The sequence below is a fragment of the Athene cunicularia genome (genome assembly GCF_003259725.1).
Source record: "Athene cunicularia isolate RWA chromosome 5 unlocalized genomic scaffold, athCun1 chr5_part1, whole genome shotgun sequence".
NCBI lineage: Eukaryota > Metazoa > Chordata > Aves > Strigiformes > Strigidae > Athene > Athene cunicularia.
This window is the reverse complement of record NW_020799101.1, coordinates 31,595,794-31,612,486: the sequence shown is the minus strand read 5'-3', so window position 1 is coordinate 31,612,486 and position 16,693 is coordinate 31,595,794. Positions and strand designations below refer to the sequence as shown.

The following is a 16,693-nucleotide window of genomic DNA, read 5'->3' as shown; positions in this document are numbered from 1 at the left end:
ACCTAATGTATTGAGATTATATCCATAGCTGGCTAATGTATTAAGTGCAGAGGTGATGGCCACCAGGTCATTGCCTGTAAAGCCAGATAAAACTGCTGGAAAGGCTGCCACTCCAGCAAGGTTAGCATGTCCTAATAGCCCTGCAGCAGCTGCAGCAGTTGGTAACACTTCAGCAGTGTTTGCATAAGGAGATCCGGTTGGATTGGAATTGGCCACTGGACCTGTGACATTGGCATAACTGATATTGAGACAGCTGCCACTCTGTGGATCCTCTTGTATCTTCTGGATGATAAGTTCAACAGCTTTTCGGTTTTGTTCAGGTTCTCCACTCACAGTGACAACCCTCTCTTGCAAGTTGATCCCATCAGGTTTCTGGGAAAGCTGCACCCAAGCCCCTGACTGCTCCATTATAGCCTTCACTGTAGCACCTCCCTTCCCTATTATCAGACCTGCTGTGCTGTTGGGAACTATAATCTTTACCTGTAATTAAAAAAAATATATATAAATAATACTTCTGCTCTGTGCATAAACACTATAATATTTTGCTACCCTATAAAAGGAAGGAAAAGAATGAAGCAAGTTAGTTACCATGTTTATAAAAGAAAAGGTTTTAAAAAAATATTTAAAATACAGCTCATCACGCTTTTTAATGCTCTGCATCTGTTTCAAATGTACAATACAAAGAATTAAAGATAAAATAACAGGAAAGTCATATTTATCACTGTCCCACAGAATATACTGTTTTCAGCATAGTAGCTTTCAGACCAAAAGATTAAGCAAATGCATGTATTATAAGCCCGTATGAAAAAACTATCGTGGGTTGTATCAAAGCAAGTGTTTTCATGTGATTCATCTCTTTCCAGGTTCAAGTAGCAAACCAGCTTCTCAGACAAAAATGTGTCTGAAATTCTTCACCTTCCCTTAAAACACCTTTAGTAACAATGATTAAAAAACCCCACTTGGCTAAAGCAAAGACTGTATAGCATGGACAGATGAAATAGTTGGTCTTGAACAGGACATGATCTTGATTGTTCAACCTGTCATCCACATCAGTATACAGAAATTCATTATGCACTACAGTGTATTATTATTCAGTCTATGGAAATGAAGTGCAGCAGGAGAGAGTATCTAAGTGCTGAAGATTTTGAAAGATTAAAGTATGGCATTTTTACATCTTAAAAAGTTTATCAAATTGTCTTCAAATAAAGGGTATTTGCCTATAAATCCTACTTTTCCTCCTCTTAAAACAAGTTTCAAACTGATACAACCTCATTAATGTCAACAAATTTATTCATTATTGACTTATTGCTATGAATGAAGAATGATACCCAAGATAAAAATTCAATATTTATACACATTCTTTGTAACTTTTGATTTTGATATACGTTTTACAAACGTTTCTCAAAGTTTTAATGTATCATCTGTCTCATAATATTGAATTACAAAATATATTTTTAGTAGCCTACTGATATCTATTGATCCAGGTTCTGTGGAGCACGTATATAGGGATAACACTTAAATTTGTCAATCCTTCCTCCAAAATGCCATGTAAAATCTCAGCAAGAAGTCAATACAAAATACAATTAAAATTTTATTAGCAACATTCTCATTTTACTGCCTCATTATAAAGTCAAGTTTATTATGAAGTCAAGCTAATTACAAATAAAAATGCATGTCCTATAAATAAGCTTTTTTCTAGTCTTACCCATTTCATGTATTTCCAGGTGTTACCATAGCATCAAAATCAAATCTTTGAAAAGCCAGCATACTACAGAGTTAACAAACATTTATATTTTCCACTTATACAATATGTACATTAAAAATTGTATTATACCACATTGTATTTTGCACTGAATTGTTTTACAGCATATACGTAATTTTTAATTTCAGAATTTAATTCATGTTCATTGACATCAAAACAAAAGATGTTCTATAGAATAAATAAAAAATTGTTAGATGCTGACTTATTCTAAAGGTAACATAAAAGTATGAAATTGAAAAAAAAATTAGCGCATCCATATACTAAATAATTTTATAAAACCACAAATATCTCAGTAGCTGTATGGACTTATATAAATATTTGTGTCTATATATATATATATACACACACTGAAATTTTTTAATATATATTTATAGACACACTCATTTTTAAGTCAGCACAGCTCATAGTAATTTTGAAATGTAGTTCAAAGTAACTGGCAATTTTGAGGTGCCCTTTCTAAGTTTTCCTACCAGAAAAATAAGGAAACCATACTTAGATTTTATTTGGTATCTAGACACAAAATGTATTAAATGATTTCTAATTAAATGAATGTTCATGTTTTGGTTAAATATATAATTCTAAGGAAGTTTTGGGGTGTGTGTGTTTGTTTAATTGTATTTAGTTTGGCTTGTTTATTAAAAAAAAATTAACACACAAAAAATGCAAAGTTGTATAAAACCAGTCACCCAGGAAAACTCAATAAAACTGCAAATCTTTTATTGTATGGCACAGCTTTCACTATTATGGTTTTGTGCCACATAGTATGGAAAACATTTACCTGACTCCACTGATTTAATACATACTAACAACTTCTTTGGGAGATTCTGACAACTGTGATCTGCCAGATCCTGCCTGGTTTCATAACTACTGTGTAAAGTTCTGAACAAACTAGGCATAGGCCCTTATATGAGTTCAAGAGAAGGACTAAGAACATAAGGTATGAAAGTACACTCTCATAACAACATACATGATGCCAGAAGAATAGTATATTTAGGGGGCATTGTATATTTATTATCTATATAAAGCAAATATTTTAGAGCAGCATTGTAGCACATGTAGTATCACAGCTACACATTCAGGTTGTTCAGCCCAGAGAAGAGAAGGCTCTGGGGAGACCTTAACAGCGGCCCTCCCACACTTAGAGGGGATCTACAGGAGAGGTTGGGAGGGACTCTTTACCAGGGAGCGCAGGAATAGGATGAGGGGTAATGGTTTTAAACTGAAAGAGGGTAGATTTAGATTAGATATAAGGAAGAAATTCTTCCCTGTGAGGGTGGTGAGGCCCTGGCACAGGTTGCCCAGAGCAGCTGTGGCTGCCCCCTCCCTGGCAGTGCTCAAGGCCAGGTTGGACGGGGCTGTGAGCAACCTGGGCTAGGGGAAGGTGTCCCTGCCCATGGCAGGGGGGTGGAACTAGATGATCTTTAAGGTCCCTTCCAACCCAAACTAGTCTATGATTCTATGAACATACGAAAATCCAGCATAATGTAATATGGCTGGGATTACTCTAAAGGATATATGTAGTAAAACAAAATAATGGTTGAATTCAGCCACATAATTAAGAAGGAAATGTTCTGTATGAAAAGAAAGATTTTCTCAAGAAGAAACTACTATTTCTCTTACTTGACATCACAAAATTTCATTTGTGATGTTCAAATCAACAGCTCTGGTTGTTTGATAAAATCATCTGCCTAGTCAGAGAAAAGATAAAGAATGATCTCCTCCATACCCATCCACTCCCACATTGTCCAGAAATGTTTCTGTACTTAGCCACACAAACAACAAATTACGATGCATTTCAGTAAATAAATTTTGGATTTGATGCATTATTTTGTTATATGTTTGTCTGCTTCTGAGATAAATAAAAATACCTTTTCTAAATCGTGAGTTTTAACTGACAAGTCTCTTAAATTGTTTTAGTACAGGAACATACCACTAACATTCTTCCAAATACAACCCCTGCCACGGTGAATATTTAAGATATTTTCATATAGGACATCTTTTAAAAATATAGACAATAGGCACAATCTATTTTGTACTAAGATGTCACAGAAAACATTAAATTCCTATCAAAATTCAGTTTTAACAGAACATAAATACATTTGTATGTATTCTGCTTAAAACATAAATAAAATCCTTCTCTTCCTGAAATGAATGGCAACATTTGCATTATTTTGAGATATTCAGTTGTAACATTCCTGTATTTGTGACAACTGATTGAAAATTTATTTGAAAATGGAGATACTTTAAAAAGGCAAAACATACTTAGATTTTTTATTATTAGTATTATTTAGGTCATATTAATCTTGCTACCGATGTTTAATTCTCCATCTGTTTTTTGCATTCACTTGACTTTCCCTGTTTTATATATTGAAATATCAACTCTTTACATAAACATTGGTGTGTTATATACTAATATAGTATCTAATATATTAGGCCACAGCCCTCTAGATGCCAGTACAAATGAAATAATGTGAATATATTTATTTTTATATCTATTGAAGTCTAAAATCCATAAGGTCACTAAGTTACAAGGTATAAAATGATACAATGACATTCTTGGTCTCAACTCCGGTTATACAAGCAGAAATTGAAAAAGCAAAGATTATCTATTTGCTTTTGCTACCTGCACCGCATCCTTTTTTTTTTTTTTTTGAAGTACTTTAACTCCCTCTCTTTTTCAGGTAAATTGGACAGTGCTCCTACTTTCCTTTTACAGATAAGTTAAGAAAATGATTTGAATGCAAAATTCTACTACTAACTAATGCCCAAAATAAGTGCTCTGAGCTATCCAATAAAGGTATCTTTGACTATGCAGGAAGGTCAGGTTTCCAGGTTTGTGTGTACACTCCTGGCTATATTGAAATTTGTGCTGCAAAAAGGAAGAGTGAGTATCTAAAGCAATTATGAACATAAAACTTAAAATGCTTATGTAATGTTTTTCAAATGCTATAGGAATAAAAAATGTGGAAGGAACTTAACCTTTATTTCATGCCAAATAGATTTTATAAAAAATAAGGATTGTAATTATGATGTCTGCTTACTCACAAAGCAAATTAATTACTTCCACAGACATCACTCTCAGCCTATTTGCGTTAGCATAAGCAAGTTCAAAATCAGGCTCAGCGAGTATACTACTTCTCCCCTGAACAAGAATTAAACTATAATAAAAATAAAAGAAACAAAGTAATTTCACGGCATATGTTTTCACTAATACATTATTACATCTTTAAAAGCCTTGACAAAGGTGAAAAATTCCAGAAACTGCTGCTTAAGAATGGCTCAAACTGTAGAGGAGTTTGCTGCCCGCAGATCCCAATGAAGTGGGCAGAGATTTGATGAAACTGCACAATACTTGAGGGATCTCAGTCATTATGTCCAGAGGATACAATTCAAATTGCTTTAATTTAGCATTAGTGGCTCATATTCATCCCTGTATGCTGCAAAATCCTAGACTCCTAAACTCTGTCAGCTAATTCCCTAATCCTTTCCATTTACTGACAACCCGCTTGCATAACCCCATGCTGCACTCACCTATCACGTCAGCATCGTCTAGAGGTCCTCTGATCTACTAAACTGGCTCAGTTTTTGGAGCTGAATAGCATCTACTGTGTGATGCCAGATGTTCGGTGATTATGCTATGCCACCTCTCATCCCCTCCCTTATGCTGCAAGGAGATAATCTGCACTGAGCAGTTATGAGTGTATATCAATACACAGAGAATCTTCATGGGAACGAAGATCTTCTCACAACCTTTGGAGGTGGGGGGACAGAAATCACAAACTAGCACCTTATGGGCCACTCATCTAATACAAAGTATATATCTGGCAAAAATAGTGGAAGGATGAAATGCATGCTGACTGGCTAGGTAACAAGAATTAGCACTCAATGTGGCTGCTAGGACAATTAGAGTAACCATACGTGAGGCCAAAAAGCATGACTTTAAGTTTAAAGCTCCACATGGTGGTATGACACATGCCAGCACTAAATTACACCAGAAAAGAAAGTCTTGCTGATTCTACAAAACAGCATCAAAACATGGAAAAAACACACCCAACAGTTTGACAGGAGAAGCATTTAATTGCATCATCCTCTGCTTATTCTACTTTACAGAATTGTTTCTGAAGAGATTGCGCTGGGATTAATGAACAGAGCTTTTCTATCTGATATTCAGCTTTCTTTTTCCTCTTTTATTTTCACAAGTTTAATTATAACTCACACCATGAATCTTCTGTAATGGTTGTTCTTTTCTCTATTAAATCTTTCAACTACTTGTGTAATTTTATTTTATCTTCTCTTAACAGAGAAACACCTTTACAAAAAAGGCTCCATCTAATCTAAAAAATTCATCCTAATCTGGTACAATTCTATATTTTAGTCTCTCTAAAGCAAATCGCTGTATTCCCTTAACACTGTATTTAAATTACTACCTACCATTTTATCTCTTTTTCTGTTTTCATTGCTTATCAAATACTTTAACTCTTTAAAACTCCATCTGGGCTCTGGATTCTATACCTATGAAAATTTCACGCTATTTTAGCTACTCATTTGACTAAAGGCTTGGAGTTGATAAGAGGGTATTCTGAAAGCACAAGTTCCTGTAGAGAGCAGTCAATGAAGAGTAAGAGCCACCTATTATTTCTCCATGTGGCAGGGTAAACACACTCCTACAGTAGGCTTGTATTGATGTGAGTAGTCCCATGCCATTCATTCTTAAACTGAAGTGGCAACATGATGAAAATATGGGACAAAAATCAGGATCAACCAAAGATGTGATAGAAGTCTACTGGAATCAAGCAGAAAGACAGCTAAGTGCATTACAGGCAAAATGATGCCTGCACGCACTTGGAATTTACAGCCATGCTTCATCGTATCAGGCACTCCTGGAAAGTCTCTGGCTACAAACTCAATGCCAACTGCAAGTTCAAGGCAGAACAAGCGACCAAAAGGTCATGAGTCATCCTGTGTGTACAGCAGGCAGAAACACTAGTCTGGTCTGGGCAGGTGTTCACATCAGACTCAGGTTCAGCCTCTGACAGGAGGCTTACACAGCAAATCTCTACTGATTGCACACACACACCCGCTGGGAAGTTAGTGGAATTTCTCTCAGTAATTTCAGTAGCTCTGGATTGGGTTCCAAATGTACATATGGTGAAACACAAACTTACCTTTTCAGAGGTGTCATGCACTGAACAAATTCCTGGTTGCTCAGTCCATGAGTATACATTTGTTTTTAATGAAAATACTTCGAAGGAGTAGAGACATCTTTCTAATGGTCTATTTGATATTTATTTACAAAAATAAGCAAATATTACATAAGAAGATCAGTTCTTTGTAAATTTATCTCGATCATAATGTAAATAAACCTAGATCATAAATTAGTCTTCATCTTCACTGATTATGTTTAAACTCTGTAAATACTATTGTGATTCAAATTATCTTATTCTATAAAAGGATACCTAGACCTGAAATATTCTGTGAACAAGTGCAATTGGATTATAGGAATTTATAGGATTAGCTGCTGCTTTGTTCCTCAACATAATGCACACCTTTTTCTTCTATTCACATTTGTGTTCTTGAAATTTTCTTCTCATCACATGCAGCACATGTACTGGTAGTGTTTGCTTCATATATTTACCTGCAATTATTGCAAGATGAATGTCATTTTGCTATTTCTCTGTGTTGCTTCTTTGTGGTATTTCTGCCCTCGCAACCACTTTTTCTTTTAAGTCAATTTAAAGTTAAATTAATCTGTTGAAAACCATAATATTGCAGGAGATCTTTCTTAAGTTAAAAATCATACTAAATTAAAATGACAATGCAAACAGATATTCTAAAACATTTATTTGTGTCTGCCAGTACATTGCAGCAGGAGTTTGGGCCAATTCCCCCCCTACTGTTTATCACAAGTGTTGATTTTTGTTCCAGTTCTCAGACCTCCTCTCAGCTGAATCTGCATTTCTCAAGGGCATTATTTCATTTTAGTCCTAAAAACTATCATGCAACAGAAACCTAATTTCAGTTTAAGTGCTCAGGAATAATTCATATCTGAAATCACAAGGCTTAGAACCCTGGAACCAGGCTGGAGAAAGATTAACTAGAGGAAAGAATATGTAAGGGTTTTTTTGCACCAATTGCTACTTTTGCTTACTTCTAAACCATTTTTCAATTATTATTTTATATTAAACCTTGACTCTTTGGGGACTGAAAAAAGTACCTCTCACTTCTTTTAGTTACTACTTAATTACGATTCTGCCCACTTTAAAGTATGAACATTAAGATTTTTCTTTCATGCTTTTAACTAAAGATGCAATTTGGAATGCAAACTTCTAACAGCAGGGAATTAGCAAATCATGTTTAAACAAACAGAAAGATTCTCTGGTCTGCTTTAGCTGCCATTCTGTCACCAGTGCGTGTATAGGTTCTCGTAAACATAAAGGCTTCTTCTCTCAAAAGCAGTTTTCACTAAATGTGTGCACATGCAAATTGTGTATGGAGAGAGAATAATTATTAAAAGTATGTTGGTTATACAGGTGCTTGATTTTGAGATTAGCTAGTTCTGAACAAAGTACTATTAAAAATTTACACACAGACAAAAGTCTATGAGTAATTTCATGAATATCCCTCATGAAAACATGATTCAAAAGTGTGGGAATGGAAGAACCCAAATCCTCCATGAATTCTCTATGATACATAGTTTTAATAACATAGAGAAGAAACTTAACTTTTCTAACATAAAAACAACATTCCATAATTTATGCATTAATGTTTCATGAGTTTCAAATTACACTTGCAGAGAAGTATAATGTATTTTGAGTAGCTTCATTTATATTTTTTACTTTTTTATAATTAAAAAAAGAAAAAATGAGCTGGTTACACACTGAAACATACATGAGCGAAAAATCATAGATTTTCACTCAATTGCAGAGTATGTGGTACACATAGAAAATTAGACATCTATACTGACTGCACCACTATTCAGATGAAACATCTTTTAAAACAGAGAGCAGGAATACCAACTGCTCTGGCCAGTGAAGTCTGAATGACACTTTTAATGACAGTAGAATGTTAACCCTATTTCTAGCTAAATTCAAAACAGTTCTTTCTTCCCCTGTCTAAAATCTCCCTTTTTTCTTTTCCTCACCTAATTTGTTGCATGGTGCTCTATGAATACCTGCCAACGTTCCACAGAGTCAAGGATGGGTTTCACAAAAGCATGAATATTTACAGTACTGTTGAGTATAGTAATTTGGGATGCTTCTGACTGAAAGACACCATATAATTATAACGTAATTTCATTATTGGAATTGCTGAAAAGACACTTATCAATACAAAATAATCTACAAAAAATGTAGACAATGTACATTATTTTAAAAATAAATATGCCTCACTGATGAAATCAAGAAAACTCCCACTGTTTGGCATTAGACAGGATCTAATTTATAAACTCGCAAAACCCACTCCAGATTCCAACGTGAATTAACCTTCCTGACAGAATCCGAGGCAAAGGTAGTGTATCCATTTTTTTACGCTTTCCCAGTCACAAGAACTATAGATGTTACTTTGGCTCCTCATGGCTATTAACTCATTGTCCAAACCAGCACTACACTCACTGCTTGCTTTCCTGAAAAATCTTCTGACAAAATGACTGAAGACATAAACGACATAAATGACTAGCACGTTTCTCTGCTTCTTAAGAGAAGCCTTAAAATCCATTAGCTTCACATATACTCCCCATAAACTTGTTCTGAATGATATGCTGTATTCTAACTAGAAATCTTATACTTGATGAAAAAAATTACTAGGAGTAATCCTATGGCTGAAACATACAGGAGAACTGATGTTAATAACAAATCTTGGATGGCCTATAAGCACAGGCACAGGAACACTTTCCATTGACTTCAAGAAGACTGAGGCTTCCACTTTTTATTTTTTTATGGCTGTGGACCTGCAAGTCCAAGAGAAGCCTAAGAGTGTTCTTAAATATGCCTTTGACTGGAGTAGAAATTTTCAAGATTAATATGCAATGTCAGTATTACAGAACCTTACAGCTACTCAACAGTGACCCATTTTCAGTATAAATGTGGCCAAAATACACAATGATGTGCTTCTAAAACAAATCAATGCAGCAAATGATATGGTGTAGAATGTCACTTAAATTCAGGGGAAAGGATAGCCAATAGAAATATGCAATTACTGTCAATAACATTTTTCACTGAAGCTGACTAGAACTTGAAAAGCACAGAAAAGCTTAAAACAGGGTATTAGAAATACACTGAGATATTCATCCTCTGACATTGGTAACCAGATTACAGAATTATTTTAACAGTATACTAGACTTCACTCAAATTAATTCAGTATTTAATTCCAAATTTAAAATCAAAGTCACATTTCAGTATTCCAGGTAAGAAAATCAATCTCTGAAAACTACATTTTAAAATTACTCTATCTATAAGGACTGATACAACAAAAGGATACTAGCACTTCTAATTTGTTTTCAGATTATCTTTGCTACAGTTGATTTCTACGAGATACATGGCATATTTACTAATCCTTCATTTGGCAGTTCAGAATGAAATTTAAGTTTTCAATTCTATACCACCTGCAGGAGGCCTCTCTTTTCAGACCTGTGGAAATAAGGTGATCCAGCAGAACCATTTCAGTTCTACAGTATGAAAAATAAGATCTGTAAGGACCATTTAAAAAAGACACTTTCCTTCTTGCACAAAGCTCCTTGAGATCTTTTTATGGGAGGTCAAAAGAGGAAGATTTTGATGATCAGCAATAGGAACTATATGGTTACTTTTATCAACAGGTTTGAGATTTTCAAAGGAAGAGGGTAAAGTGCTCAGGAGAGATGACAGTTGTTAGTCCCTTTCTTAAAATACACTGTTGATTTCCATATTTTAATATTTTTACACTTACAAATATCCACCAATTTTGCTATCACAGCTATCATATTCTGGTTATTTGAAAACTGATGTTTAAGTGAGAAGCTGTGGGGATGGAAAAAACGATAGATATTGAAAGAAAGAGATAAAACAAACTGCAACTAGCTTTTACTTAGACTCTGGAACATCTTGTTATTCTGATCTGAGAAACAAGGCAGACTCCCAGAATATAAAAGACAGTACAGAAACAATATAGTAAAGATCAGAAGGGTATGTAAATGAACATAAAAATATCAAATTTCTATTTTAAAAGAACTATGGCAATGTAAATCACCCTTCAACATTTACTCAATAGTTGTCATGTAGAAATACAGCAATTTTTTAGTCATTTTCTGTATTAGATATGGTGATAAACTTTGCTAAACAAACTTTGATTTTGACTGATGGCTGATAGTAAACTTTTAGATTTTAATAACTTCAGTTCATCACAGCTACTAAAAGATTTTAGAACCATGCACCAGTTGTTTCTTCTGATCCTTGCTTGGACTTTGTACATAAAAGTATAAAATATTATTCCTAAGATTTAGCAGTAGGTGTAAGTGTGTTTGTGTATATAAGTATATAGCCATTTGTAAGTTTTTTCTCTAGTAATAACTACAAAATTCTACACTCTCATGGTTTTTTTTTAGCATTGAAGAGCTCCATCAATTCAACTTTTAACATCACATTTATTTCTTTGCGAGAGAGGACACTTGTAGGAATTTATTAAGTAAGGCTGTTTCGATAGTAACTGCTTAGAAATGGTGACATGGAATCCCGTATACTAGGAAGACAGTCTCTGTGATAAAAAACGCAGCCCAAGATGGGATGGCTGGATGGATGGATGGACGGATGGATGAAGAAGGAGGAAGATAATCAGTGAGAAACAGATTAGAGACACAAGTGAATATACTCTAACTGCAATATATCACACCACCACTGCTGGAAAACACGTTGCAAAGGTTCAGTCAGTCAATGCTGTTAAAATACCAAACAAGAGTTTGACATCACTGACCACCTCATTCTCATTAGTATTTTACTAGAGACCACATTAGATCTAAGAAAAAGGAGTATTTTATACTATTTTTGTGCTTAAAACTTCTATTATTTATCAAGCATTTCAATTTCAGCCCTGCATAATAGAAAAACCCTACATAATTACACTTGTACATCCTTCAGCATTTATCTAATTTCACTTTTCCTTCACTGTACTCAGATAATACAAATATTTTTTTAACTACTACATACAGAGGATATTATTATCTCTATATTACTACCTATAATATCGTAGGTATAGTTTTAGAAACAGATGACTCATGAAACCATCCGCGCTTCTATTGACGATCACTGGTCAGTGGAAGGACTTGATCTCTCAGTACATGAAGTAGCTCAGTGGCAGGGAAAATTATTACTGCTATAGTGTTTGACATTTAGAACTGGATTTTCAATTAAGCAGAACTTTTTTCTAGAAGAACTGAACTTATGGTCAGAAGACGACACCTAGTAATGGAAAAAATGTAGACTCCTCAGGACTCTAGAAATATTATTTTCAGTGAAAAAGGAAATAAAAAATAATTTTTTTAAAATGCATACTTAAAGTTAAGGCTCCTAGATGCGTATGAAAAAATCTTAATCCAAAAAGCATGCTTGCATGTTCAGTAAATCCAATAGCCAAACCATTTATTTATAGGATTTAGGAAGTCCTAAATTCAAGGACTTATTTAAGAAACTCCAAGTGATGGTATTCTCTGCCAATTTTGAATTACAGTTGCTTGCACATGTCCTTTTTCTTGAATGTCTTCCTAATAATCTTGCAATGAAGAATTTGTGAATCACTGATCAGAGATATAATTATTCTGTGTAAAAACTTACTGCTTCTCATCATAGTCCATTATGTAAGCTACACTAACATGAAAAAGAAGAGTGGAAGGTACCTTGTCAGGTCTAGGCATTAAACTGTAATGACAAAATGTTTTCCTGAGAGCAATATAAATACAAATTTTCTCATGAGTTCTTCACTTGATTTAGTAAACATCAGTTTTCTTTCAGATATAAACTCATAATAAGGTGGTAGAGCCAAACAGTTTTTAAAAGGAGGAAGATTTTAAACACTCACATCTAGCTGGGCACACAATTTAAATAAATAAATAAAAGATAAAAAGAAAAGTCCTTCTTACCATTCCCACTGACATAATATTTGATGCAAAATCTTACAGAAATGTAAATACATGAAGTAAATCCCAAATCACCTGAATTTATCACTACTATATATAGTTTTATATATATATATGCACACTTCTGTACTATACATATGCCCTTCTATATATGACTCTATAATACCTGATCAATTTTAATGAGAAATAGTCCTATTGCACTTTGTATCTAGCTAACAGCTCTAGCCCAGTTAGAGTACAGAAGCTACTTATTCAGCAGGGCCTCTTTAAATTGTTTGATTGCAATTCAGCTGATTCTAAAAACACCACGGAAAAACAAACCCAATGAGTCCATATAGAATACATGCACATATTCCTGCGCTATACAGACACAATGAATGGAGCCATCCCTTCCCCCCAAGCCTGTCAAGTCTTAACATCTCACAGCAGCAATCATGTCAGATGTGAGTGTACTTATGCACAAAAAACAAATGTTAAGCTCTCCACATTACAAGATCATGGAATAAAAAATTCTGTTACAGAATTATTTCAAGAGATTCTCCATCCTTTCTTTTCAACCAAATTTCTGCTCTTAACAATATTAGGTAATTTAAATAATGTATCTTTTAACTGAGAGAGAGCTTTTGTATTCAGTCTATATTTAATTACACAGAGAGATAAGAAAAGACAGAACAGGGCCCTTTTAATTGTGTATCTTCACCTAACCTGGCACCAATTTTGCATATGCTCTTTACTCACAGATCACAAATTTGTAAGGTAAAATGAAAAATAAAGCTTATAATATCATCAACCAAAATGCGTAAAGTAAACATGGTGGAATGATAAATTACTTGCTACATTTGTAACTGTAATGAACATGGCAAACAGCAAATAAAGGTGATAGAAGATGAATGGACTTTGTCTAAATGAACACCTTTGAGTTTTCATGGTTATAAAATAAAATAATAATATACCCTAACATTGCCTTCTACATTATTTGCAATTAAAATGCCAGGGTAATTATACATTTCTCTGTTCTCAGGAAAAGGAGGAAGGGGAAACACATGTGAATTAAAATCCTTGTGGTAACCCCATTAGTGTCTCAGCTCAGTGAAAACAAGACCAGTGAAAATAAGATCGTGTTCTGACCTACACACTGTTCTGTATAGCTTCATAGTGTTTGTCACTATAAGAATGGTGAAAAATGGAAAAAAATTTGGCTTATGAAAAATGCATCCAGTCTAACTAGATGAACTATCTAGTTTAATGGTATCAAGGGCTATGGCTGTGCCCCAGTTTTGCAAAAGATGACCAGCAGCAGAGGCTTGATCCCTTCTGTATTGACTGTTGCTTAAAAATTAAAAAAGACTTGTATAGCAAGAAACCTCTCAATAAAAATCTCAGGGAGTTTCCCTCATAGATGTCATTTGAGAATTGTTTTCAAATGAGAAAGGATGTAAAGGACAGTTAAAGATTGTTTTATATAACCCTCTCTCTCTAGGTCATAAAAAAGTAGTAATTACTAGAAATTTTTATTAGAAAAAGAATGTAGTTTCACTAATGAGTGTATGTCTTCAAACTTAATAAGCACTACTACAGGACTCCATAGCCCTCTAATGCTAATAGAGACTTCTGACAAGCCAATTCAAAACCTTCCTCTCCAAGCCTGACACTGCATCTCTGACAAGGATCAGAGAACAGAACAAGGTAATATCAAGCTACTGGTCTTCAGCAAATACATCAATAACTACAACTAAAATAACTGGCTGGCTTAGAACTTAACATTCACCCAATCAATTTATACGTATGTATTTTATACGGATATCTACTTTCTGGTTTACCCTTTTGTAAACTTGTAGTTACATATTTTTAACCAAGATATCCACAAGGGAATAATATCTATTTCTGGAAGAGAAAGAGAAATCAACACTGGAGTAAGTGAAGGCAATGACAGAAATTAGCAATTATTTGAGTAAACAGAAACAAAAATATTGATAGATGCTAACACAGGCCAGTTATGAAAGTCAACCTAGCTTATAAAAAAAGAGCTATAATTATGAAGGTGTAATTGCATCCTCCTTGTTAGGTGTGAAGATCCTGGATGTAGATAATACCAAATTTAACTCAGTGGGGAAAACTGTATATATTTATTATGAAATCACATTATTTTCAAACCATATTGCCTCCATACATCTATACTCTGGGTTATATTTCTCATACAATGGGAATCTGCGGAACCAAATTTCATTAAGGGAAACTATCTGTAAATAATACAGATATCTTGCACATATTAAGAATTTTGGCTAGATAATCACCTGACATAAATGTTCACATGGAAGAAAATGACTCCTTACGCAAACTAAGGCTGTGGGGCACAAATATTATATATGGCTGTATTTACACATACACATTTTTATACTTACATTACATATGTGTAATTCTGTGTGAGCATTAAATTGGAAAAACACCTTTCAAAGTATAAATTTGGAGTCAGCACTCATAAACTGGATTTAGATATCTCTCTTTCATGATACACTGAGAAAGAATTTGCATCTAACTCTTGCCTTGATCTCAGCTTCTATGCACACTATATACCTATTCCTCAGATGCCCCAGATTACAATTTATTTTTGAGAGAAAAGATACTAAGAAATACAAAAATAAAAATGACAATATGAAAGAGCTGTCTCAAGTTGAGATAAAGGTGAGGAAATCAACAGATTTAGTAACCACTTTTAATTTCATTGACATGTGCCCCCTTTTTTAATTTAACAAATGCTTACTGTGAACCTTGTTACAGTAAAGACTTTTAGACAGCTCAATAAATTCGTTATAAATTATTAAAATCTTGGAAAGTTTACATAAAACTGCACACAATCTGAATTATAGTTTTTATTAACATTATTATGTAATATTATTGCTAACATTACTATTTCAGCAGTAAAAATAAGTGATATTCCAAATAAAAACATTTTTTTAATCAATTTTGAAATGACAAAAAGGTCTTGGTAATGTTAAAAAGTGATAATTTTACTGAGCCTTCTGACATTCAAACTCTTTTAAACTCTTTTAATTCACTTTTACTGATTTATTTTTCTTACCATCAAAATAAAATTCAGATAGGTCAAAAAGAAAGGCTTTCTGTATTAGTAGTGTAAATAATAGGACAATTAATAGTATAATAAAAATGTTGTATTTCACATGCCATGCATTCAGTTTACTTCTTGTCATTACCATGTTATATTTAAGTAATTGCATCTTGGTCTGAATTACAAGTACTGAAGAGTACTGAAGCCATGGAATGTGACTACATTAAATAGATGCTGTAATAATAAGATGTGTAGTTAAGGCATAATACAGCTCATGTTTTGTAACTAGACTCCTTAATAAAATAGTAACAATAGCAGAAAGGTATCTTTATATTAAAAACATTCTAATAATAAAACTTACATGAATTATTTGCATTAGTAATTTCTAAATTAAATTCTTAATTCAGATTTCAAAACATAACTTTCATCCAAAAATTGTAATCTCCTCCTTTTATTATCTTCATTCACAGGTATTCCTATTAATGTAGGTGAAGAGAACCCTCAGTGTATACATACACATTGTGTACAGCCAATCAGTCTTTACTGTAAATGTTGAAGTGTAGTATTAATTATCTAATTACTTTTGACATAATTAAAGTAGAAATTTATATAAAACAGCCTCTTAAATGCTCAAATATAGGTGAAATATAACCTGTGAAAAGTCTTTAACAAACAGGTATCTGTTATTTTCTTCTGTTTCTAAATCTTAATTGATAATACTGGTTCTAGACAATATTTTGTTATTTTACTAAACGTTTTAAAT

The 16,693-nt window shown here is 33.5% G+C and overlaps 1 protein-coding gene across 2 annotated transcripts in view; it reads right to left on the bottom strand.

Moving 5' to 3' along the window:
* NOVA1 (NOVA alternative splicing regulator 1) overlaps positions 1–16,693 on the bottom strand; it is a 154,470-nt gene that overhangs the window by 2,597 nt on the left and 135,180 nt on the right. For both annotated transcript variants that reach the window (XM_026849088.1, XM_026849087.1), the window contains one exon: positions 1–480. This exon is cut by the window's left edge and continues 2,597 nt beyond it. In XM_026849088.1, the coding sequence (XP_026704889.1) occupies positions 1–480 (480 nt within the window). The remainder of the gene's footprint in view (positions 481–16,693) is intronic.